At 46.3% G+C, this 23168-nt stretch overlaps 1 protein-coding gene across 3 annotated transcripts in view; it reads left to right on the top strand.

Moving 5' to 3' along the window:
• The window catches only part of PSEN1 (presenilin 1), a 75487-nt gene extending 67319 nt beyond the window's left edge, over positions 1–8168 (top strand). For 2 of the 3 annotated variants that reach the window (XM_065900215.1, XM_065900221.1), the window contains 2 exons: positions 5421–5539; positions 6923–8168. In XM_065900215.1, the coding sequence (XP_065756287.1) occupies positions 5421–5539; positions 6923–7078 (275 nt within the window). In that variant the 3' untranslated portion in view covers positions 7079–8168. The remainder of the gene's footprint in view (positions 1–5420; positions 5540–6922) is intronic. The other variant, XR_010657823.1, reaches the window with a different exon arrangement.
• Positions 8169–23168: the final 15000 nt, after the last annotated feature.

Here is a 23168-nt window from a genome sequence, read left to right as displayed (position 1 = left end):
ATTTTTCTTCTGAACAACTTAGTTTCTTTCAGTTAGTTTCTTTTTTTTTTAAATTTATTTATTTTATTTATTTATTTCTGGCTGCACTGGGTCTTCGTCGCTGTGCGTGGGCTTTCTCTAGTTGCGGAGAGCGGGGGCTACTCTTCGTTGCCGTGTGCGGGCTTCTCATTGCAGTGGCTTCTCTTGTTGCGGAGCACAGGCTCTAGAGCACAGGCTCAGTAGTTGTGGCGCACGGGCTTAGTTGCTCCACGGCATGTGGGACCTTCCCGGACCAGGACTCGAATCCGTGTCCCCTGCATTGGCAGGCAGATTCTTAACCACTGCATCACCAGGGAAGTCCTTAGTTATTTTCTTATAGTACTTACTATTTGGAATCAAAAGTATTTCTAAGACTGTCATTTGTTTAGCCTCTGTGTGTGCCAAGAACTTTTCCTGTCTTATTTTTAACGCTGATACCAACCTTGTGAAATAGCTCTGTAATCCCCATCTTGCAGCTGAAGAATTTGAGGATTAAAGAAGTTAGTAAACTTGCCCTGGATCACACTAGTACCTAAACAGTAGAGTTGGACTCTTCTCCACAACTGAAACTGGTGATAATATTCATCAGTCTGGGAAGGTTAGCAAGTTAAAGGATAACTGACCATGTAATTCATAGCATCAGATTTCAGGGTTGTATGTTTATTTTTTCCACTATGGAAGACGTTGCTCTGGCTTCCACGATTTAAAAAGAACAATGGTTTCTCAGTAAGATCTTTTATTTTTATTTTTTTTTATTTTTGGCTGGGTTGGGCCTTCGTTGCTGTGCGTGGGCTTTCTCTACTTGTGGCGAGCAGGGGCTACTCTTCGTTGTGGTGCGCGGGCTTCTCTTGTTGCAGAGCACGGGCTCTAGGCACACGGGCTTCAGTAGCTGTGGCATGTGGGCTCAGTAGTTGTGGTGCATGGGCTTAGTTGCTCTGTGTCATGTGCCATCTTCTTGGACCAGGGAAGAAGATCGAACCCGTGACCTCTGCTTTGGCAGGCGGATTCTTAACCACTGCGCCACCAGGGAAATCCCTCTCAGTAAGATCTTATTGATCAGAACTCTGCCCCTTTCTCCCGCAGACTCTGCTTCTCAAGGCCCTCAACACCTATCTTCCAGAAGTAGTTTCTGTAACTCAGGCAACAAAACTTTAAGATCAGGATCACACTTCAGTTAGGAATAGTTACATAACAACCAGAAAGGTAAAAGCCAATAGTAAAGCTTAATGGGTTACTGTTGAGCCCCAAGTCAAAGCATATTTTATTTATTTATTTTTTAAAAAACAGTACGTGTTCATTGTGGAACTTTTTTTTAAAAATAAATTTATCTATTTATTTTTGGCTGTGTTGGGTCTTCGTTGATGCATGTGGGCTTTCTCTAGTTGTGGTGAGCCAGGGTTACTCTTCGTTGCAGTGTGCGGGCTTCTCATTGTGGTGGCTTCTCTTGTTGCAGAGCACAGGCTCTAGGCTTGCAGGCTTCAGTAGTTGTGGCATGCAGGCTCAGTAGTTGTGGCTTGCAGGCTCTAGAGCACAGGCTCAGTAGTTGTGGCACACGGGCTTGGTTGCTCCGCGGCATGTGGGATCTTCCCAGATCAGGACTCGAATCCGTGTCTCCTACATTGGCAGGCGGATTCTTAACCACTGCGCCAGCAGGGATGTCCAAAGCATATATATATATTTTTTTTTTTTTTTTTTTGCGGTACGCGGGCCTCTCACTGTTGTGGCCTCTCCCGTTGCGGAGCACAGGCCCTGGACGCGCAGGCTCAGTGGCCACGGCTCACGGTCCCAGCCGCTCCGTGGCATGTGGGATCTTCCCAGACCGGGGCACGAACCCGTGTCCCCTGCATCGGCAGGCAGACTCTCAACCCCTGCGCCACCAGGGAAGCCCCAAAGCATATTTTTAAATACATAGTTTTGTTTATCATTTTGAAAAGAACTTGAAAAGTTAAAAATAATGTTTGACAACAGAAAACCTAGGGCCTTTGCATTTCTGTGTATGTTTTAGGATCAGCTTGTCAATTTCTACAAGCTGATCCTAAAATTTTTTGGAAGTGTATAGAACTTAGAATACCCAAAACAATTTTGAAAGAGAAGAAAAAAGTTGGTGGACTTAAGCTATCTGATTTCAAAACTTACTCTAAAGTCATAGTAATCAAGGACAGACATATAAATCAAAGAAACAGAACTGAGAGTCCAGAAGTAAAGCCTTATATTTATGATCAATAATTTTTTACAAAGGTGCTAAAATAATTCAATGCCAAAAGGATATAATCTTTTCAACAAATGGTGCTGGGACAATTGAATATCCACATGCAAAAGAATGAATGGAAACCCCTGTCTCAGCCTATCCATCATGCACACAATCCCAAATTAACCCCAAGTTGGTCATAAACTGAAATGTAAGTGGTAAAACTCTAAAACTTCTAGAAGAAAACGTAGGAGAAAAACTTCATGACCTTGGGCTGGGCAAAGAGTTCCTTAATATAACAGTGATACATAGAAGAAAAAATTGATAGATTGGACTTCATCAAAATTGAAAACTTTCACACTTCAAAAGATACCATTAAGAGAAGAAGTATTTAGGGAATTCCCTGGCAGTTCAGTGGTTAGAACAACACGCTTTCACTTCCAGGGGCACCGGTTTGATCCCTGGTTGGGGAACTAAGATCCCACAAGCCACACAGAGAGACCAAAAGAAAAAAAAAGAGAGAGAGAGAAGAGGTATTTATATACCCGTGTTCATAGCACTGTTCACAATAGCCATGAGATGGAAGCAACCTAAGTGTCCACTGGCTGATGAATGGATAGACAAAATGTGGTGCTTACATACAATGGGATATTATTCAGCTTTAAAAAGGAAGGAAAATCCAATACATGCTGCGGCATGGATGAGCCAGGACATTATCCTAAGTGAAATAAGCCAGTCACAGTAAGACAAATACTGTATGATTCCACTTAAATGAAGTACCTGGAGTAGTCAGACTCAGAGATGGAGAGTGGAATGGTGGTTTCCAGGGGCTGGAGGGAGAGAGGAAGGAGGAGTTACTGTTTCATGGGTACAGAGGTTCAGTTTTGCAAGATGAAAAGAGTTCCGTGGATGGATGGTGGTGATGGTAGCACAACAATATGAATGTACTTAATGCCATTGAACTGTGTATTTTACCACAATTAAAAAAAAAAAAAGATACCATTAAGAAAAGGAAAAGGAGCCACAAACTGAGAGAAAATATTTGCAAATCCTGTTAAAGGATTTATAGTTAGGGTATACAGAGAATGCTTACAACTCAGTAATAGGAAGATAACCTAATTGAAAAATAAGGTAACACTTTGTGTAGATATTTCCCCAAAGGAGAGATATAATGGCTAATAAAGCACATGAAAAGATACTCAACATCATGAATCAGAATGGCTATAATCAAAAAGACAGCAATGCCAAGTGCTGGTGAGGACTGAAGAAGCTGGAACCCTTGTGCACTGCTGGTGGGAATGTACTGGTACAGCCAGTATGGAAAACAGTTTGGCAGTTTCTCAAAAGGCTAAACATAAACCTACCATATAACCCAACAGTTCCACTCCTAGGGATCTACCCCATGGAAATGAAAGCAGTCTGCCCACACAAAGAGTGTGCACTGATGTTCATAGCAGCATTATTCATAATAGCCCCAAACTGAAAATAATCTAAATGTCCATCAACTGGTAAATGGATAAACAAAATATAGTATATCCATACAATGAAAAACTATTCACCAGTGAAAAGCAACAAACTACAGACACATGCAGTGTCATGGATAAACCTAAAAAATGTTATGTTAATACAGATGGCCAACAGGCATATGAAAAGATGCTCAACATCACTAATCATTAGAGAAATGCAAATCAAAACTACAATGAGATATCACCTCACACCGGTCAGAATGACCATTATCAAAAAGTCTACAAATAATAAATGCTGGAGAGGGTGTGGAGAAAAGGGAACCCTCCTACACTGTTGGTGGGAATGTAAATTGGTGCAAGCCACTATGGAGAACAGTATGGAGGTTCCTTAAAAAACTAAAAATAGAGTTACCATAGGATCCTGCAACCTCACCCCTGGGCATATATCTGGAAAAGACGAAGACTCTAATTCAAAAAGATACATGCACCCCAGTGTTCATAGCAGCAATATTTACAATAGCTAAGACATGGAAGCAATCTAAATGTCCATTGACAGGAGAATGGATAAAGAAGATGTGGTACATATACACAATGGAATATTACTCAGCCATATAAAAGAATGAAATAATGCCATTTGCAGCAACATGGATGGACCTAGAGATTATCATACAGAGTGAAGTAAATCAGACAGAGAAAGACAAATATCATATGATACCACTTATATGTGGAATCTAAAATATGATACAAATGAACTTACATACAAAACAGAAATAGACTCACAGGCATAGAAAACAAACTTATGGTTACCAAAGGGGAAAGTGTGGGGCAGGGGGGATAATTTAGAAGTTTGGGATTAACAGATATACAGTACTATATTTAAAGTAGATAAACAACAAGGACCTACTGTGTAGCACAGGGAGCTATTTTCAATATCTTGTAATAACCTATAATGGAAAAGAATCTGTAAAAAAAAAAAAATATATATATATATATATATATATATATCTGAATCACTTCGTTGAACACCTGGAACTAACACAACATTGTATGTCAACTATACTTCAATTTTTAAAAATTACGTTAAATGAAAGAAGCCAGTCACAAAAGACTTAATATTGTATGAGTCCCTTTCTGTGCAGTGTCTAGAAAAGGCAGATTTATAGAGTTAGAAAGCAGATCAGTGGTTGCTTAAGGCCTGGGAGGGGAGTGGAGATTAACTGTAAGTGAACACAAGGTATCTTAATTGGGGTGATGGAAATATGGTGGATTGTGGTGATGGTTGCACAATTTTTTCAGTCATTGAATTGTACATTTTACAGTGGGTGCATTTTATGCAATAAATTATACCTCAGTAAAGCTGTTTTTCAAAAAAAAGGAGATGATACCTATCTCATACGGGTTCTTGTGAGGATTTATTAGAACAAGTGCAGGTATAAACCAGGCATTCAGTAGATGACAATTACTATTTATTGTTATTATTTTTGCTATATAACAGCAGCATCTACTGTTAAGACACCAGAGTTAGCCACATAACATCTGAACCTCCTGTTATAGAAAACCAAAAAAGAAAGGGAAAACATAGCTAAAGCCTAATTTTGTATGATATCATTTACTGACTTCTCATTCAGCATAGGATGGGGGGCGGGGGGCAGTGACAGTTTTGCATTGTGAAGTCATAGCAAAGAGTGACAAACTTTCTTTTTTTTAAGAGTGACAAACTTTATATTTTTATAATCTTTCCTTTTTAGGGGGAGTAAAACTTGGATTAGGAGATTTCATTTTCTACAGTGTTCTGGTTGGTAAAGCTTCTGCAACAGCCAGTGGAGACTGGAACACAACCATAGCCTGTTTTGTAGCCATATTAATTGTAAGTATACACGGATTAAAAACGTGTCAGAACTCATCTCAAAATTCTGATTAAAAGGCGGTCCTTTTAACCCCAGCTAGGCTGAGTGTTCCAATCACCTGGGGAGCTTTTTAAAAAACACAAATAATTGGACCTCACCTGAGGAATTCTCTACCTGGCCACACATTAATATCACCTGGGAGCTTTTAAAACTGTGGGTCTCTACCCTGAGATATTAGTGGGCTGGCCAAAAAGTTCGTTCAGGCTTCTCCATAAGATGTTATGGAAAACCGAAATGAAGTTTTTGGCCAACCGAATATTTAATTTGTTTTAATTGTGTGTTTTTTTAAAAGTTCCCCAGGAAATTCTGGTAAGTACCTCTGAGCAGGAACCATTGCTTCAAGCCCAGCAGCATAGATAATGTAAGGAATTAGATCAGTCTTAAAGGGGTAAGCAGATCCTCACTTAGTCTGCGTTTGGTGGTGGTATTGTGTTTAAGGCCACGACCTGCAGCAGTGCCCTTTGGGCGGTAAGTAGGAGGCAAGAAAAGCTAGCTCAGTGCACGATCACACACAGATTTTGCTCACAGTGCTACAACGTGAGCCTGAAGCTTTCAAGACAATGATTTAAGTAAATGACTCATATTTCTTATTGCTATTTTTGCTAAAGATGTGATATCTTTGATATATGTGAGTGAAGTTGGATGAGAGGTTAGACGAGAGCCTTTACTTATGCATTTATTTCATGATTACACTTGTGATTTATCTTGATCATACGACCAGTTAGAATTTTCATTTATTTCTCTTTTGAGGTTAGTTTTCTGGATGTGTTGAAGCTTTTAAGAAGAAAATTACTTACTTTGGATAAACCTTATATGCAGCTCACCCTCCAGACTTTATAGTTAATGTCTCAGTAACTAGGATAAAAAATGGGGTGTATTATATAGCTGCTCTGTGTTTATAAGAAAACAGTATACACTTTATAAACAAACTTTTATTGGTTTATTCCATGAGCACCTTTTTGCCCCCAGACAGCATAAAGAATGTTCTTCACCTCTGGGATTTTTAGCTAGCCAAACTAAACCTACAGTAGCCAACCCAGTAGTTTAGATAGAAATTTCAGTATTGTTTATTTGTTTTCAAAAATAATTTTACTTATTTTCAGATTCTATTCCCTATCTAGAATTAGGGATGAAATATCAACAATGTATGGATAATGATCTCTGTTGCAAAGGAAAATAAATGTTGTTTCCAGATTTAATGAAAAAATTTTGTTCTAAAAGTTAATGTCAAAGGATTGTGTTGAATTAACTAAATTAAAACTGAGACTTGTGATTGAGTTGATTTGCACAAAATACTTGCATAATTATGTCTGGGTTTGTGTCTTTTCCCGTCTTCTCCACAGGGTTTGTGCCTTACATTATTGCTCCTCGCCATTTTCAAGAAAGCATTGCCAGCTCTTCCAATCTCTATCACCTTTGGGCTTGTTTTCTACTTTGCCACAGATTATCTTGTGCAACCCTTTATGGACCAATTAGCATTCCATCAGTTTTATATCTAGCATATTTGCAGTTAGAATCTCATGGATTTTTCTCCTTTGACTATAATAAATCTGGGGAGGACAAAGGTGATTTTCCTGTGTCCACACCTAACAAAGTCAAGATTCCCAGCTGGACTTTTTGCAGCTTCCTTCCAAGTCTTCCTGACCACCTGCACTATTGGGCGTTGGAAGGAGGTGTCTACAGAAAATGGTTTTGAACATGTCATTGTGGTGGACCGAGTCCCTCAGTGCAGAAACTGCCAGATCTGAGGGACAAGAACAAGGCAAAGTGATGAGCCAGAAAGTTGCTGTGCTCCCACCAGCAGGTTGACCTTTGGTCACAGGTGGATTTTACCAACGCTGCAGACTCTCAGGACTACCATTACCAAGAGGTTAACTGAAATGGTTTAAACCAAACAGGACTCTTCATCTTAAACTACATGTTGAAAGTCAACCTAATAAATCTGTATTGAATTCTGAACCTTTTCGCGAGATACTGTAAGGAGAGCAGGCACCAGAGCAAAATGGAAAGATGGAAAGGGGCTCAAACTTTCAGACTTTTTGCTGCAGACTTAGCATTTTTAAATAAGACTCTTTTTCACCTGAGGTGTAGGTTGATTTTGACACTTGTTCTCAAGCACTGAAGCTCATTACCATGTATGGCTGCCATTTCTTCCCAAGGCCAGTCTGAACTTTTTTGAGGTTGCTTTATCTTAAAAGTCTTAACCTCAGGTTCCAAATGCAGTCATTTATTTCTGGAAAGAGTGGAACTATAACTCAACAATTCCCTATTACCCTTAGGTAAATTCTGGATTTTCCACCAAATTCCTAACTTTTAGGCATACTTGTAGGTTCACTTGCCCCCAGGTCCCTCCCTCCTTCCGTCTCTCTCCCGGTACTCCCCTCACAAGCACTTCTCCTATACAGCGAATAAGACAGCTCTGTTGTGGAAGCAGATGATCCAGTTGTTCTAGGATTTTGCTCTGTGTGTGGTGCAAAGAATGTGTCATGAGTCAATGCTACCAGCCTGGCTTTCGTACTTTCTTAAATAGCAAATGCAATGTGCCCAAAGACGGTAGGATTAAAGAAGAGTAAGATGGCTGGTGAAGCACTTTCTGTCCTGGTTTGTCTTTTCTTTTTAACCACAACCCATTGTCTCTTGACAGTAGGTCAGAATTTGAACAAATAGCCAAAAGCTGGTGGTTTATAAAGTTTATGAGTCAGTTGTATCAGTACAAAGCTTGGAGATAGCTGTTACTTCACTTGGTGAGCTGTGGGAGAACCAAGGGTCAGGGGGAGAACCAGCGGCCAAGAGGGGAGAGGAGGGGCCTCCAACAGCCAATGGGACAAGATGAGCTCACGGCCTGGCCTGGGAAGGAGGGGATCCGAGTGATTCCTCAAGAACCTCACAGTGGGTGTTTTGTGTTTTCCCTTCCACGTTACCTTTCGTGTCAACGTACCTTTGTGAGAGTTGGGCTGCAGAGCTCAGGCCCTGTGCAGTTTGGCTGTGCCAGTGCACTTGAACGGAGCCTCCGCCTGCGAGCACACGGCACCTCTGGGTGAAGCTTTGCCGGGGAACACCCCCTCTTCTACCACGGACAGCCCTCAGCCATGGTGATCAGACTCTAGGCCTTTGTGAGAAACTTAGTTCTCCTTGTGGCTGAAGAGAGGCCAGCTTTCCCTCTGTTCCCTGCTGCTGTCTCTCCAGCCATCATTTGATCTGGTTTGGGGTTCTCCTTGGAGTTTAGAGTATTTGTTTTCTGTCATGGAATATTTCTTATAAGAAACTAACTTTAGGAGTAATGTTCTGGTACTAACCTGTGTGTAAAAACTGGCTCCTCTTAGGCCCTTTTTCCCAAGATTTTCTTTTTCTCCTCAGATATGTGACAGTGTGGGTATTATCTTCCAGGAAGACATGAAGTTCAGCAGTTACAACAAAGCCACCTGAACACTAATGTGTGATTTGAAGATTTGAAGCAGTCTTGAAGGGAGCTCTGACCTAGAGTAGTTTATTTGTGTGAGGATCCCAAACAGGCTGTCTCTTTCATGAACGGTTTATCTCTGAAGAGGGTGTGTGGTGTGTGTGATTGTGTTCAAATCCATCCTATGTATTGCTGTCCTATGTAGAAAGATTACCGTAGACCTGTCACTTTCTGCAAGATGGAACCACATCTCAGCATAGAGAGAATACATCTTATTTCTTTAAAGCACCGGTCTCGGACGCAGACTTTTCCTTTGAACCTCCTTAGAGTCAATTCAGTTGTTTCTGAAATATCAAAATGCTAGTCTTCCACCATGAAAAATAGATTGTCACCAGAGAAAACAGTAGCAATTCCACTGAGGATGCACCCCCGCCCAGGGGCAAGGGGTGGCTGTGGAACCAGACAGAACAAATGGTAAAACCTGACCAGCCCAGCTGACCTGCTTAATAAAAAGGGGAGGACAGTAGGAAGAAGGGCGACCACTGATGTCTGTGTCTGACTGGCCTACAGAAGAATAGAGAGTGTTTACATACAGAATGTTGCCACAAACTAGCCTATGGAAATACCAACCATATTTGGAGGATTTGTAGAGGATTTTTTTTCAAAGAGGAAGGGATCGCTTCTCTGTTTTTGATTCTCACCAGGTTAGTGTGTGGTCCTCAGATCACAGCTCTCACTGTAAATAACTCTCTTGATCAGAAAAAGGAGAAGCTTTCTGAGCATCTTGAAAGAAAATCATAAGTGAACAATTTATTGATTTCACTACAGAAGCAACAACTGACGAGGTGGTGTTTTTAAACTCACGGATCCCCATTTTTCAAAGTGTCCCTTGATTTTAAAAACCCTCCTTCCATAACAGATGCCCAAACAAATAATATGTTTAGTACTTGCCCTTTACTTGGCCTCAACAAGCTTTATATATGTAGTCTTGATCGTATTTTGTAAAATGTGAGACAGAACTACCACATAAGATCTTCCAGGGTCAGACATCTCAAGGAAGCCTCTGATCCTGACCCCCAGTGCCTGGCCTTGCGTATTTGCCCATTCATGATCTAGCCCTGAAGAAAATGAGCTCAGAAACCACGATGAAAAATTTTGTTCAATGTCTTCTGTGTTGCTGGCATGGTGCTGGAGTCTAAGGATGCAAAAATGAGTAAGATGTAACCTCAGAATGTAGCTGTAGTCTCTTGTTTTCTGGTAAATACCAGCTTTAACTTCTCTAAGATATTAGCTACCTGTCAATAACCCCTTTTCATGGTAACTGTTATTGAGGGCTTAGAAAATTGATGTTATGGTGACTTGAGTCTTCCAGAAATCAATCCTTCCAGTAAAGTACTCCTTTTTCTCTAGATTTGCGTTTGTCTTTCTCCTCAACTCCAAGAGGATCCTGAACGCTGAGTTTGGGAAGAGACTTGAAAACTGGATGTTTGGTTTTGCCCTGGGATGAAATAATATCATCATAAATTTGAGCCAGGAAGTGACCCTTGTGATCTTCTTGCCTCATTTTAAATTCCCCAGACACGGGAGATTAAAAACAGTGGTTTCAGCTCTTCACAACCCTCATTGAAGCTGCAGAGCAGGGTGTCCCAGCAAGGCCACCATCACGCTCACATCCCAAATCATCTGGATAGCATCATTGGAACAGTCCTCTCCTCTGGCAAGAAACACTTCAGATCTGTGCATTAAAGATCAGCCTGGTGCTGAAGTGAACTCCCTTCTTGAATGTCTAAGCTGTTTCCCAGGGCCTCGGACAGCTTCAGCGTTGCCCCGAGGAAGTAGTTGAGTCCACCCTGGGCCCTGGAATCTGGTGTTAGCACTTCAGCCTGGTCTGTGTAGCAGGAAGGACTTCCCAGAAAGCAATTTTCCTTTTAAAATAAGTAAGTGTTGCAACAGGACAGTTTACAAGTCAACTATCGGAACTGAGTACAGGACTGTCGTGTTTATGGTGCTATCAAGGTGCTGGGGTGTGGGTTTCAGTGGGATCGTTTACCCTCACGTGTTCATTGTCTGGCTTTTGCTTCTACAGACACTGATTTGTACACGATTCAGACAGACTGTGAATACATCTTTTTTAAATACCTTTCAAATTCTTGGTAAGATATAATTTTGATAGATGAGTGCAGATTTTCCTGTTTTTTGTCAAATTAATAAAGACCGCATGACTCCAGCTGTGCTAATTTTCTTACATGAAAGTATTATAATATGTAACTGTGAAAACTATTCAGCGATTATCAGGAAACAGTTTAGAAACACAAATGCATTGTTTCCATCATTCACTCATAATAAAGTGGTATGGATTATAGCAGGCCACATCTCTGAAGGGTACAATATTAAATCTATGGAAAGTCTCAACTATTTTTTTTAATTTATTTATTTATTTATTTTTGGCTGCATTGCGTTTTCGTTGCTGCACGCGGGCTTTCTCCAGTTGCAGCGAGCGGGGGCTACTCTTCGTTGCAGTGCACGGGCTCTAGGCACGCAGCCTTCAGTAGTTGTGGCTTGTGGGCTCTAGAGCACAGCCTCAGTAGTTGTGGCACACGGGCTTAGTTGCTCTGCGGCATGTGGGATCTTCCTGGACCAGGGCTCGAAGCTGTGTCCCCTGCACTAGCAGGTAGATTCTTACACTGCGCCACCAGGGAAGCCTTCAACTATTCTTAACACTTAGTTTCTGAAAACTGTTTCTTCTAGAAAACATCTAACTCAAATTAATGTAAAGACTATTAAAATAACTTATAGGATGTATGTTGTAGTACAGTGTAGATATTTCATAAGCTAGAGGATTATCTTTTAAAAATTATTATGTAGGTCACATGAATGGAAAAAAGCAACGTTACTTTTATTGACCTGGTAGAGCATAGGTTGTCCTATCACTCTACCCCCAAACTCTACAAAGCCTTTTGTTTCTACACAGTGAATTGTATACACGGTGTTGGGAATTATTAGTCAAAAATAAGTTTGTGGCAGAAAAACCAGAGTTGGCCTATTTGTCTTCAGAAGAAGCAGAGGAGAGGTGGTAGATGTGTTCCTGAGTACATTGGCCAAGGGCATCAAGAAGCAAAGAAGGTAATAAAGATGTTAGAAAAAGAAAAGAAAGAAACTATTAAAAAAAAAAAGGTGTCTTTCCCTCCTATGGGAATCAGAAGCATCATTTGCTTTTATGAATCTTGTAGGCAGTGTCACTAGGGTCTGCCAGAGCAGCATCATGACTTGTCCTCGTCAGCTGACAGCTATCTGATTCTTAGGGGCCCTGGTAATGGTGCTCTCGATGAGAAGGAAGAATGTCCTCAAGCAGATTGAGAAGCAGGAGTAATGAGGCTGGATTTCCTGCATCACGAGGTAAGTACCACAGCTTTTTGTAGCACAACCACTCTCCCTGGGGATTCTTCTGTGGGTCAGAGTCGGAGGAGGCCCTGCCCACCAGTAGCTTAGGATCTGGTTAAAAGTGAAACAGCATGCTTGAGTACAAGCAGGTACAATGTTGGCTCACTACATGACCTAAATGGGAAAGCAGAGTAAGGAGGGATCCACAAAAGACAGGGTTTAAAAGCAGAGTTTCCGGGCTTCCCTGGTGGCGCAGTGGTTGAGAGTCCGCCTGCCGATGCAGGGGACGCGGGTTCCGGCCCCGGTCTGGGAAGATCCCACGTGCCGCGGAGTGGCTGGGCCCGTGAGCCATGGCCACTGAGCCTGCGCGTCCAGAGTCTGTGCTCCGCAACGGGAGAGGCCACAACAGTGAGAGGCACACATACCGCCAAAAAAAAAAAAAAAAAAAGCACGGAGTTTCCTCCAGCAGTGTAAGGTTTGAACCAAGTTTGGGAACAAGGGAAGAATCTGAATCGGCAAAAAGACAAAGAGCATAAGCTAAAAAGGAGGAACGTGGGAGACACCCAAGGATAATTGGATTTTGAATTCAGTTGATTTACTCAGAGGGAAACCTAATTTGTTAACTAAATCTGTTTCCAGTTTTACTTAGACTATACCTCCTTCATTAAATGACTTGTAGAAACCGTGGACGATGATGACCTGACCTACCACAGGGACCTTTCAACACAGGGCCTCTTATTCTTGACAAAGATTGATTCTCGTACATGGGCTGGCCCTTCTGTGCCTGGTATGCCAGACCCTTTAATGGAGGGAGATGGAAAAGCCTCAGAAACCAAGTTGGTGGGAGTCTTAATTCTTGACAGAAAGGGTGACATACTCTTGCAGACTCTGTCTTTTCTTCCCCTAAAGCTGTTTTAATTATGTAGTAACCCAAGGTTAATTCCTCATGCAAAAGAGAAAAGGATTTTGTTACCCTTTTACCCATAGAACACCTCGAAGTGGACCGAGGATGAAATTCTGATTGGATTCATTTTCTTGGGTAGCAGACCTAGTCAAGAACCACTAACCTCAAAGATGTACATACAAGGATGCTTTAAAAGTGGAAACAGCACTGGCAGCTAGATAAAAATGTTTATACTACACCTAAATACCTGAAATTAAGTGAGTTTTTTAAGGGTAGGTGCATCCTCTCCCAGTAAGGTTATCACATATCTGTCAAGGAAACTGAGGAGAGGTTTTTTTGGAACTTTATCCTGCACTTAGATTTTCAGAGATTTTGCCCACCAAGAACTGTATAACTCATTTGGGAAATAATTTGTTTTTCTGTTTACTAATCGGATTTACCTACATCTGCCATAAGATAGCATAAATGTTTAGTGAAATGACTTGAGTTTTAACTTGCTTGAGCCAGATAGACGTGAATGTGTGATTTCCTCAGATTTTCTGAGATGTTGAAAATGACCTCCCCGCCATCTTCCGCTGTCGTGTAATCTCGTTGGGAAGTCTTATTTCTGAGACGCCAAACCCAGCCAGAAGGTCATCCAGTTTGAAGAGGTCATCAGGCTTGAGTACTGTAACATCCCAGTGGGAGGGAAAGGGCTTTCCTATGCTGGGTAACCTGCACAGGGCCCGGGGGCAAGGTCTGAGGATGCCAAGAGGGTGTCCACTTTCACCCTGATTCCCTCCATGTCTGTGCTATCTCTAAGGCAGGCCTGGGAGAGATGGGCTAGACTCTGTTTTTGTTAATGTGCCTACTCTGGTTCTCAGGTTACTTCATTGGGCATTTGGAAGTGAGTTCCATGGCTGTTTGTTAAGGGCCTTCAGCCTCTGTGGCAACGTCACGGTGCAGCCAGCCTGCCCAGGGGTTAATGTGCTATTGACGGCATCGCCTTTTTGACTCTCTGCAGATGTTGGATCCTGTCCTCTAAGCCCGGGGACCCCTTTGGTGTCAGATGGGCCCATGGCAATGACCCCAGAGCAGCCCACCCTCAGGGGTGACAGGGACCCGGGTCCTCTCCCTGTCCCATCATCCTTTGGGGAACTCTTTCTAACCAACAAGGGTTAGAATCCCCCCTTTCCTCGATTGTGCAATAGATAAACTAATGACTTAAATAAGTAAATAATGAAGTCATAGACTTGTTACAAGTGATTATGCAACTTTTGTCATTAGAGATGACTCACCAGGGCACTCCAAGCGTTCATTAATTGCTGCATAAATTGTTTTTAAGTCAAATGCACTGGTGAACATTTGTGAGGGGAGGCAGGTGATGTGACCCAGAGAGGCCCTGTCCCAGTTGGAGCTCCCCAGAGACCAGGCCTGGGAGCTGCCAAGCTGGGGGCTGAGCAGAGCAGCCAGCAGCGAGCTGGGCTCCCTCCCCATCGGCCCCTGGGTGCTTGGAAGGCTGCCTGTCTCTTCCTGGCAGTGCTCCAGCCTTCTGTCGGGCGAGGCCTGGTCGCCCCCTCAGCGGCCCCGGCTCCTGCCCCTGGGGCTGGAGATAAGTCTGGCCGCATCTCCCCACTGGGAACTCAGCCAAGCCAGCTGTTTCCCACAGCCTCTCCCTGACTCACCCCCCCTCTGCCCAGCCAGTTTCTCACACGGCAAGCCCCTCCCTCCCAGAATGTGTTGCTCCAGGATTCTGTCTCTGGCTGGTGGGGGCAGGGAACCTGCCTCTTGCCTCCATCTCCCTGAGGTTTGATTTTCCTGTGGCTCCCCCTCCCTCCCCAACACACTCCTTCTTCGTTATTCTCAGAGCAGACAGCCTTTGTCTGCAGACTGGCTTTCTGGACAGGGAGGCTGGCAGAGGAAACGGTCTCATGCACCCTGATGCCTCTGAGCCAGACCAATGTGGGCACGTTCACATAGACCACAGAGGTGTGCCTTCTGCCCAGCCACCCAAACCCTCCTGCTGCCAGGTATGGGGACGCGCTGGCCGGAGTGGTAAGAGGGAGCTGGGTGCATGCACTCACCCACCCATCTGGGGCTCCTGGAAACTGCTCAGTAAATGTTTGGTGAATACATGAAGTAATGGGTGGATTAGGGGTCCACAGGAGGGGATTTCCATGCAGGATGATATAAACAGGGCACATGTGTGGGAACATGTTTTAAGTAAGAACAAACATTAACCACTTTGCCCTTGTTTACAAGGCTGTGCTGGAGTTGGTGGAGCCTGAGGTCAGTTGGCCTTATCTGCTTAAGAGACCCAGTATTTATAAACAGGTGGTCGGGGTTGAATCCACACAGGATTACTCCTCAGGGAGCACTTGTGACATCTTGAGAAATACATGGGTTTGTCCTCGGCCAGTGTCACCATGTTGAATGCAGGAGGAATAATGGGTGGTACGGTTCTTAATACTTCTCCTTACCCCTCATTTAACCAAGAAAAGCCCCAGAGGAACGTACTTGCCCCATAAAACCAACGTCCATTGAGCATTTACTATTAACGTGTCCAGGCCCTACCCTGAGCCCATCACAAGCATTGTCTCAGGTCATCCTCACCTCACCCATGAGTAGGGTTATCCTCATTTTACAGGTGAGAAAATGGAAGCTTCGAGAAGATGAATAACAGTCCCAGACACATACAGCAAGAAAGTGGGAGGGGCTGCCCCAGGCCTGTGCTTCTTACCTCCAGGACAGAGGGCACTGTGAGTTGGATCACCTCTCTGGGCCTCCGGTTTTTCTTCTGTAAAGGCAGACAGCATTTCTCAAATTTTCTACCTAAAGCTGCTCAAGCAACAGAGGAACGTGAGAGACCCTGAGGGTCCTGGGCACAGCCCAGAGTGGCAGCCACGGGCAGAAATGTCTCTGGAGTTTTAAGAAAACAAAAGTTGTAATTTTATTTCATAATGCATTTCGTTGTTGTTTTATTCTGGTAAAATACACATGACATAAAGGTTACCACCTTAACCACTTTTTTTTTGTTTGTTTTTTGGCCGTGCCGTGAGGCTTGCGGGATCTCAGTTCCCTGACCAGGAATTGAACCCGGGCCATGGCAGTGAAAGGCCAGAATCCTAACTTCGAGGACACTAGGGAACTCCCTTAATCATTTTTAATGATTATAGTTCAGTGGTATTTGTATTTATAATGTTGTGCAACCATCACCACCATCCATCTCCAGGACTCTTTTCATCTTGCTAAACTGAAACTCTGTATCCATTAAACACGAACTCCCCATTCCTCCTCCACCCCCGTCCCCAGCCTCTGGTGACCACTATTCTGTCTCCATGAATTGCCTACTCTAGGTAACTCCTATAAGTGGAATCATACAATGTTTGTCTTTTTGTATCTGGCTTATTTCACTTAGCACCCTGTTCTCAAGGTTTGTCCATGTTGCAAGTCTATAAGTCTGTTTTAAAACAAAAGTAACCACAACACCACTCATCTTTAAGTGGCATTGTACTCTAAAATAGGGGTCCAGGATAATGGGTCTGAAATTTACTGGTTAGAGAAGCACAGCAAAAAGGTAAAAAGTTAGTACTTTCCCCCTCGTTAAGTTGAGTGTTGGAAAGTCTGTTTCTGAATTGCGTGGTGCAGGTCCTCTAACTTTCTGGGTAATGTTTCCAGGCCTTGGGCACAAGGCACAGTCACCTCTCCATTTCTGGGCTGAGAATCATCCAAATACAGAGGTTGAAGCAGCAGAGGAGGTAAGCAGTGTCCTGAGAGAGTGATGGAGAGAAACCCAGAGGAGAGGATTTCAGGAGCCTTGGCTGCTGGCCTCCAGGGCCCCCAATCCAGGACCTGTCCCTGGCAGCCCACAGGGACAGCAGCCACAGAGCAGGAGACGCCGAACCAGAGTCAGAACCCACAACAAGAGAATGACACCTTGCCCTCGCTCTGCAATGACTGAGGCACCGAGGCCACAGGGCTCAGCCGCGGGACACCAGCTGTGCTCTAGAGGCCAGGCCACCCATGCTAGGCTGAGAGGGACCCTCCAGGCTGTGCTCTGCAGGCTGGCCTCACACCCCATGAAGGCCAGAGCCCTTCCCCCTCAGGAAGCAGAGGGTGGGCGAGGGGCTCTCCTTATACCAGCCCCTTAATGTCTCCAGGAGTTCAGGCAACTGGCTTCTCCAGAGGAGACTGTAGCCTGGATCCTTCCAGCGCGTGCATGCGTGCTTGTGTGTGTGTGTGTCCATGTGGAAGGAAGGGGATGAGATCTCTGAGGATAGACCTGCTGGGTGGGAGCCAATCAGGACAAGCTTTCTGGAAAACCCCTTCTTTTCCTCCTTTTTGCTGCTCTCCAGTCTTCCGCCCCAGGGCAGTGTCCTGCCCACACCCCAGGGTCTTCACAAGGCCTCAACCTCCCCCTGGTGCCCTGTCCCAGGATCTGGGTTCAGGCCCCAGGGCACAGAAGGACATCCCAGGAATTCTGTTCTGTTTTGGATGGCCCTTGTGTCAGTGGGAGGGTTGAGGAACCTTTATTTCTGTCCCAGCTTTGAGGGTAACACTCCCTTCCAAGGCCAGGTGGCGTGTGATGGCCTCTCGTCAGCCATCGTGAGCATTGCCCTCTCATGTCTCACTTCCTGTTCAAGGTCCTGACTTGGATGTGGCAGTGGGAAGGAGGAAAGGGGATTGGTGTGGAGGGGTGCAGACTGGCACCGAGTGTTTGAACGCTCTCCTTCCCACCCCCCCAACTTTGAGTGGCTATATCGAGGGAAATGGATGTATGTATTGGAGGGTGGGGAGAAGTAGAGAGGTAAATGGAGAAATCCTCAAATGTGAAGTGTTCTCTTTTCCCTTTTGGATTCGTAGTGGGCTGCAGCATAAGTTGTGACTTTATAGTGGAAATATTTGAATATTCAGGTTGTAAGCTTTGTTTTATTCTAAAGGAACCCACAAGGGTAGAATGCAGTGCCCTACTGGAAGGTGAACTCACCAAGGGCAGGACGATCCGTGTGTTACAGTCCACGGCTTGGGAGAGCTGCTCTGCAACCCCGTGCTTAGCGACATTGCTTCGGTAGCTTGAAAACAGCCATGGAAACTGATCAGCGCTACAAAGCAGTGCTTCTCCTCCAGAGAGCTGGTTGTTAAGCGTTTACCACCGCTGGACATTTACTCTCCCCATAGGCACTCAGGTGTTCAAGGACTGAATAAATTAATAAACCACCATCCGAAACAGAAGAAAGGAGAGAAGCGGCGTTCTCTAAGTTCAGGTCAGCAGATACCGAGTGCTGGTGCCCCAGGGTGAGAGTGGACATTTGTTCTCTGGGGTAGTCCCGCGCCTGAACTCCCATCTGGGGAACCTGCCAAGTCTTGTTTCCCGGGTCCTGGCAGTCAGGGTGCCGACATGCTCCTGTTGGGGCTGGAGTCTAGAAGGGGCTTTTTCTGGGGGTGACATGGGTCAGTATTGCCTAAAGTCAAGTGTCCAGCAGGATGTCCTAACCAGCACTGGTCCTGGGCCATGATCTATGACCGTTTCTGTGATTCCAGCCCATTTCTGTGCCTGATTCTCTAGCTTCCTGTCAATTCCAGGAGCTCCCAATGTCCTTCCTCTGAATAAATTTTCTAAGTTAGCCATGTCCTTTTCTGCAGATTGTAACCAAGAGCCCCGTGTGTCAGGTCAGGTTAGGTGCACGGGAGATCTACTGGGGGAAATGCAGCAAAGATAAAAGGAAGGGAGCAGAAGCAGAGAGAGCCTTTCGGAATGCGGTGTAGATCTGGCAGCTGGAGACTGTCAACCAGCCGTGGTTCCTGCACCACTCTCTTGAGGGGCACCTTCAGGGCCACGACCAACCCCTGGTACAGGGCACAATGATGAACAACACAGACCACTGCCCTTGCAAAGTTCACAACTTAAACGGAGAAAGAGAGACAAATGCATCACTGCAGTAGTTCAAAGTGCTAGGGCAAACCCCACACCATGGGAGCACAGGGAAGGCTTCCTGGCCGAGGTGCATCCCGGGAGCCCTGAGGCTTTTGAGGTTTCGCCATCTCCCTCTTCTCTCAGCTCCCCATCCCAACCCAGCCTCACAAAGAGATCTGGCCACTTATTTCTTGGCTGTGTCCCTAGATCTGCAATCTACAAAGATGTTCAAGATGTTGGGAATCCAGGATGCGGGTGGAGGGAGCATGGGACAAAAGGAACTAAGTTTTATTGAGCTCCTGGTAGCAGCTTTATAGAAGCCAATTACTTCCCTACTCCACCACCCTCTGCGTGAGGCTCAGTGAGCAAGTTGAGACAAGGAGGTGACATGACTTGCCCCGAGTTCACACACAATGAGAGGCAGGGCAGGTTCCTGCTGCTTCTGCCATCCCAGGCTAACCCCACCCCCAGCCCCAAGTGGAAGGGAGCCTGGTGCAGCCACAGTGAGTGTGACACAGGGCCAGTACAGAGGGGAATTTACAATGGAAGAGAAGGTCTTACACTTTCACTTGGAATCTTCCTTCTAAACCACCATGTTTTTGTGCACACCATTTTTTTTATGGACAAGAATTATGTGCTGGGCACCATGCTCACCATGTCTCTCTGAGGCGGTGGGACGTGAGGCTTAAAGGCCAGTGCTTGCCCTAACCAGTAACAGCCAGAGCCCAGTTGGTGGGTCCAAGGATGCACTGTGGGCGGGTTCTGCCTCCCCAGCCTCTGGGTCTCCTTTGCCGCTGGGGTGAGGAGTAAGAAATCATGGGCCGGGGTGTCCGAGAAGAAGGGATCATAGATCGTAGAGGGAAACCAGGAACAGATCCGGGAGGTGCCTCGGCTGCTCAACCCCACAGCAGGAGAAGCAGCTGCCTCCCACTTTACAGGGACCTTTGACCAAGCTCCAAAAATTCCTGGCTGAGGGGAGCAGGGAGTGGGGCTTTTTGAATGGAAGAAACAGATTTTCCTTTTCTAGAGAGGCTTTGGGTAATCCCACTCCCTTTTCTCTGCCAAGCTTTATCTTTGCCTAAGAATTCACAGAAGTCCCCAGGGGCCCCTGCTACACAGCTGCTGCATCTCCTCTCTTCACTGACAGGTAAGAAATGGGCCAGATTTAGCAAGCTTACTTTTTTTTTTCCATACGCGGGCCTCTCACTGTTGTGGCCTCTCCTGTTGCGGAGGCTCCGGATGCCCAGGCCCAGCGGCCATGGTTCACGGGCCCAGCCTCTCCACAGCACGTGGGATCTTCCCGGACCGGGGCACGAACCCGTGTCCCCTGCATTGGCAGGTGGACTCTCAACCACTGCGCCACCAGGGAAGCCCAACATGCTTATGTTTTAATAAGCTTTTTGTCTGAGCATCTGTGATGGCCCAGGGAGATGAGTTGCAGGAGCTGGAGGTCTTAAGAGCGGGTGAGCTCCCCACTGATGACTTTTCTCTGACCCTCAGGAGGCCAGGGGAGAAATGCCCAATAGCTGGGCTGGGGAAATGGGCTGAAGACAGAAGAGGATGAGGGAAAGGGATCAACCTTGTGACCTCCCCACCTCCGAGTGCCCCAGGGCCAGTGCTATTTTTCTGGGGATAGGTGATTTCCAGTTCCAAAACAGAGATGGCAGACAAGGAGTGCCTTGGTTGAGAAAAAGAAGGACAGCTAGGAAAGGAAATTAAATGTATTGCATTTATTGAGCTCCTACCTTGATCCCAACTAGTGCTTTGAACTCACATGACAGGGATGCATGCTTTACCCTCAGGGACCTCACAGCTGAATTAGGGAGACTCAGATCCCTGCTGTGTGATGCACCATAGAACTACAGCAGACAGAGATGGAGACTGAGGGAGCAAGGGGCCACCAACTTAGCCTGGGGTGGCATGGGGAGGGTTCTAGAGAAGATGATGTTTGGCGGATCTTGAGGGGTGACTAGGAGTTTGCAAGGTTAAGAGGGGTTTTCCAGAGTGCATTCTAGGCAGCGGGAAATGGTGGCTGGGAGGTGGGAAACAGCAGATTGTGTGTGGAGAAACTCAGTTGTGGCCGAAGCATAGAATTCAGGGGTAGAGGACAAGCAGACGGCTGGACACAGGGCTGTGTTGTATGTAAGGTGGGCATGGAGGAAGAATGGCACAGAACCGGAAGACTTGAGTAGAGAGGAAATGGGACTGGTGCCAGCCCCAAAAGCGAAGGGCAAGCCAAGCCTTGGCATAGACCCAAAGGGATGGAGGCCCTGGGCATCGCAGGTCACCGGGGATGGATGTCAGCAGAGCTGTACGGGGGGAGATGGGCGGGGAGGAAGCCAGCCAGCGGCGGGGAGAGAAAGTCCAACCTCCTCAGGCGTTCCGGGCGGCCTGGCAGACCTCCCAGACTTGGGCTGGGGCGGGCACCTACAGAGCGGGCTCCGGGAGACAGGTAGGAGGAGGATGGACAGGACCCCGGGGGCGGGGGCGGCTCGCCCCTGGGCTGCTGCAGGAATTTGCCCCGCCCGGCTCCCGGGGAGAGCGGCGTGGGAGGAATTGGGGGCCCCGGGAGGAGACCCCGCCTCCCACTCTCCGCTGAGGCGGGCGCGGCGCCGGGTCCCCGCTCCGCGTCGCGCGCCCTCGGGCAGGGGTGGGGGAGGTCGTGGGCGCGCAGGAAACCCCGGGAGCCTCGAGGGCTGGGGCCGGGCGGACAGACGCAACCCAGGCGGCCCGCGCCAACCCTCCCGCCTCCTCTGCCCTCCCCCACGTCGGACGCCGTTCCGGCGCGGGTCTCCGGAGACCGAGCGCCCCCCTTCCCCGGTGCCGCGGCGGCTGTGGGCCTGGAGCGCCCGAGCCCGGGTCCCTGCACCGCCGACCCGCGCCTCACGTCGCAAGCCGCCCCTCTCCGTCCCGGGGGCTGCACGGGGCCCGTTCCCCCCGCGGGGCGGGCGCGGGGGAGATCCTCGCGTGGGGACCGGGAATGGCGCGAGGGGACCCTAGACGCCGGCCCCCAGCACAGCCCGCGCGGAGCCGCAGACCCGCTCGGCCGGAGTCCGCCGCTCCCAGTAGCAACTATAAATAAAGTTCTTTTCTTCTGTCCTTCCTGCCGTCTTTTCTTAAGCTAGGCTCATCCCCGCCCCCTGAAGGCAGTCTCTACTTTAGAGAAGCAGCATCTTTGCCGTTAGCCCGAGAACAAGGCTCCCCGGGCACCTCGGCTTCCCCTCCCGCGCGCGGTTCTTACACGAGGGGCCGCAGAGGCGAGGCTGGACCGCGGCGGTGCGAGCGGGAGGCAGCACGCCACCGCCCTCACCCCGCCAGCCGCGTGGACCTCCGGTTTGCAGAGAAAATGATGCCTACGTGAATCACAGTTGGTGCTAAATTAACGGAGCATGTGCATGGTTAAATGTGCCAGGTTATATTTGGCTGAACCTGGCTTAGGTATGCTCTATTTTGTTCTTCTAAACTGCAATCATTTTATGCTTAAGAAAATTAAAGAGAACAATGATAGAATTTCAGATTTTAAAACTTAAGCATACAAGCCAGTGCTTGTTTAATGTTTTGTACTGAAAGGGGCACGTTGTGTATGTCATTCTCCAGTACAGTGACATGTACACACCTGCACACCTACTGCACACATGCACGAGACTGCACTCAGACACTCTGTACCTGCTGCACTCGCACACATATGCGTGCACACAGGCATTTTGTACACACACACGCACACACTGCACTCACTCTGCACACACACACACCCCTTAGGGAACCTGCTTGTGGAGCTTCTCCAGTACAGAGAAATGCTGGCTTGGGTTTAAAGTAAGATACAATTAATATTTTTAAAGCATTTAAGATGAGTTTTAAAAGTGCCTGCAGAGACTTTAAAAAACATTTTTATTAACGAGTTTTTAAACAAGCGCTGTAATGGCTTTTTAAAAAGAATCTCTTGCTGAATTAAAACAGTGAGTCTGATTGCTTTGATTCTGAACTCCCGGTCTTTTAACAAGGAAGTTTTTT

Source organism: Phocoena phocoena, chromosome 2, assembly GCF_963924675.1.
Source record: "Phocoena phocoena chromosome 2, mPhoPho1.1, whole genome shotgun sequence".
Taxonomy (NCBI): domain Eukaryota; kingdom Metazoa; phylum Chordata; class Mammalia; order Artiodactyla; family Phocoenidae; genus Phocoena; species Phocoena phocoena.
The sequence above is the reverse complement of the archived record's forward strand: the minus strand, read 5'-3'. Positions and strand labels throughout refer to the sequence as shown.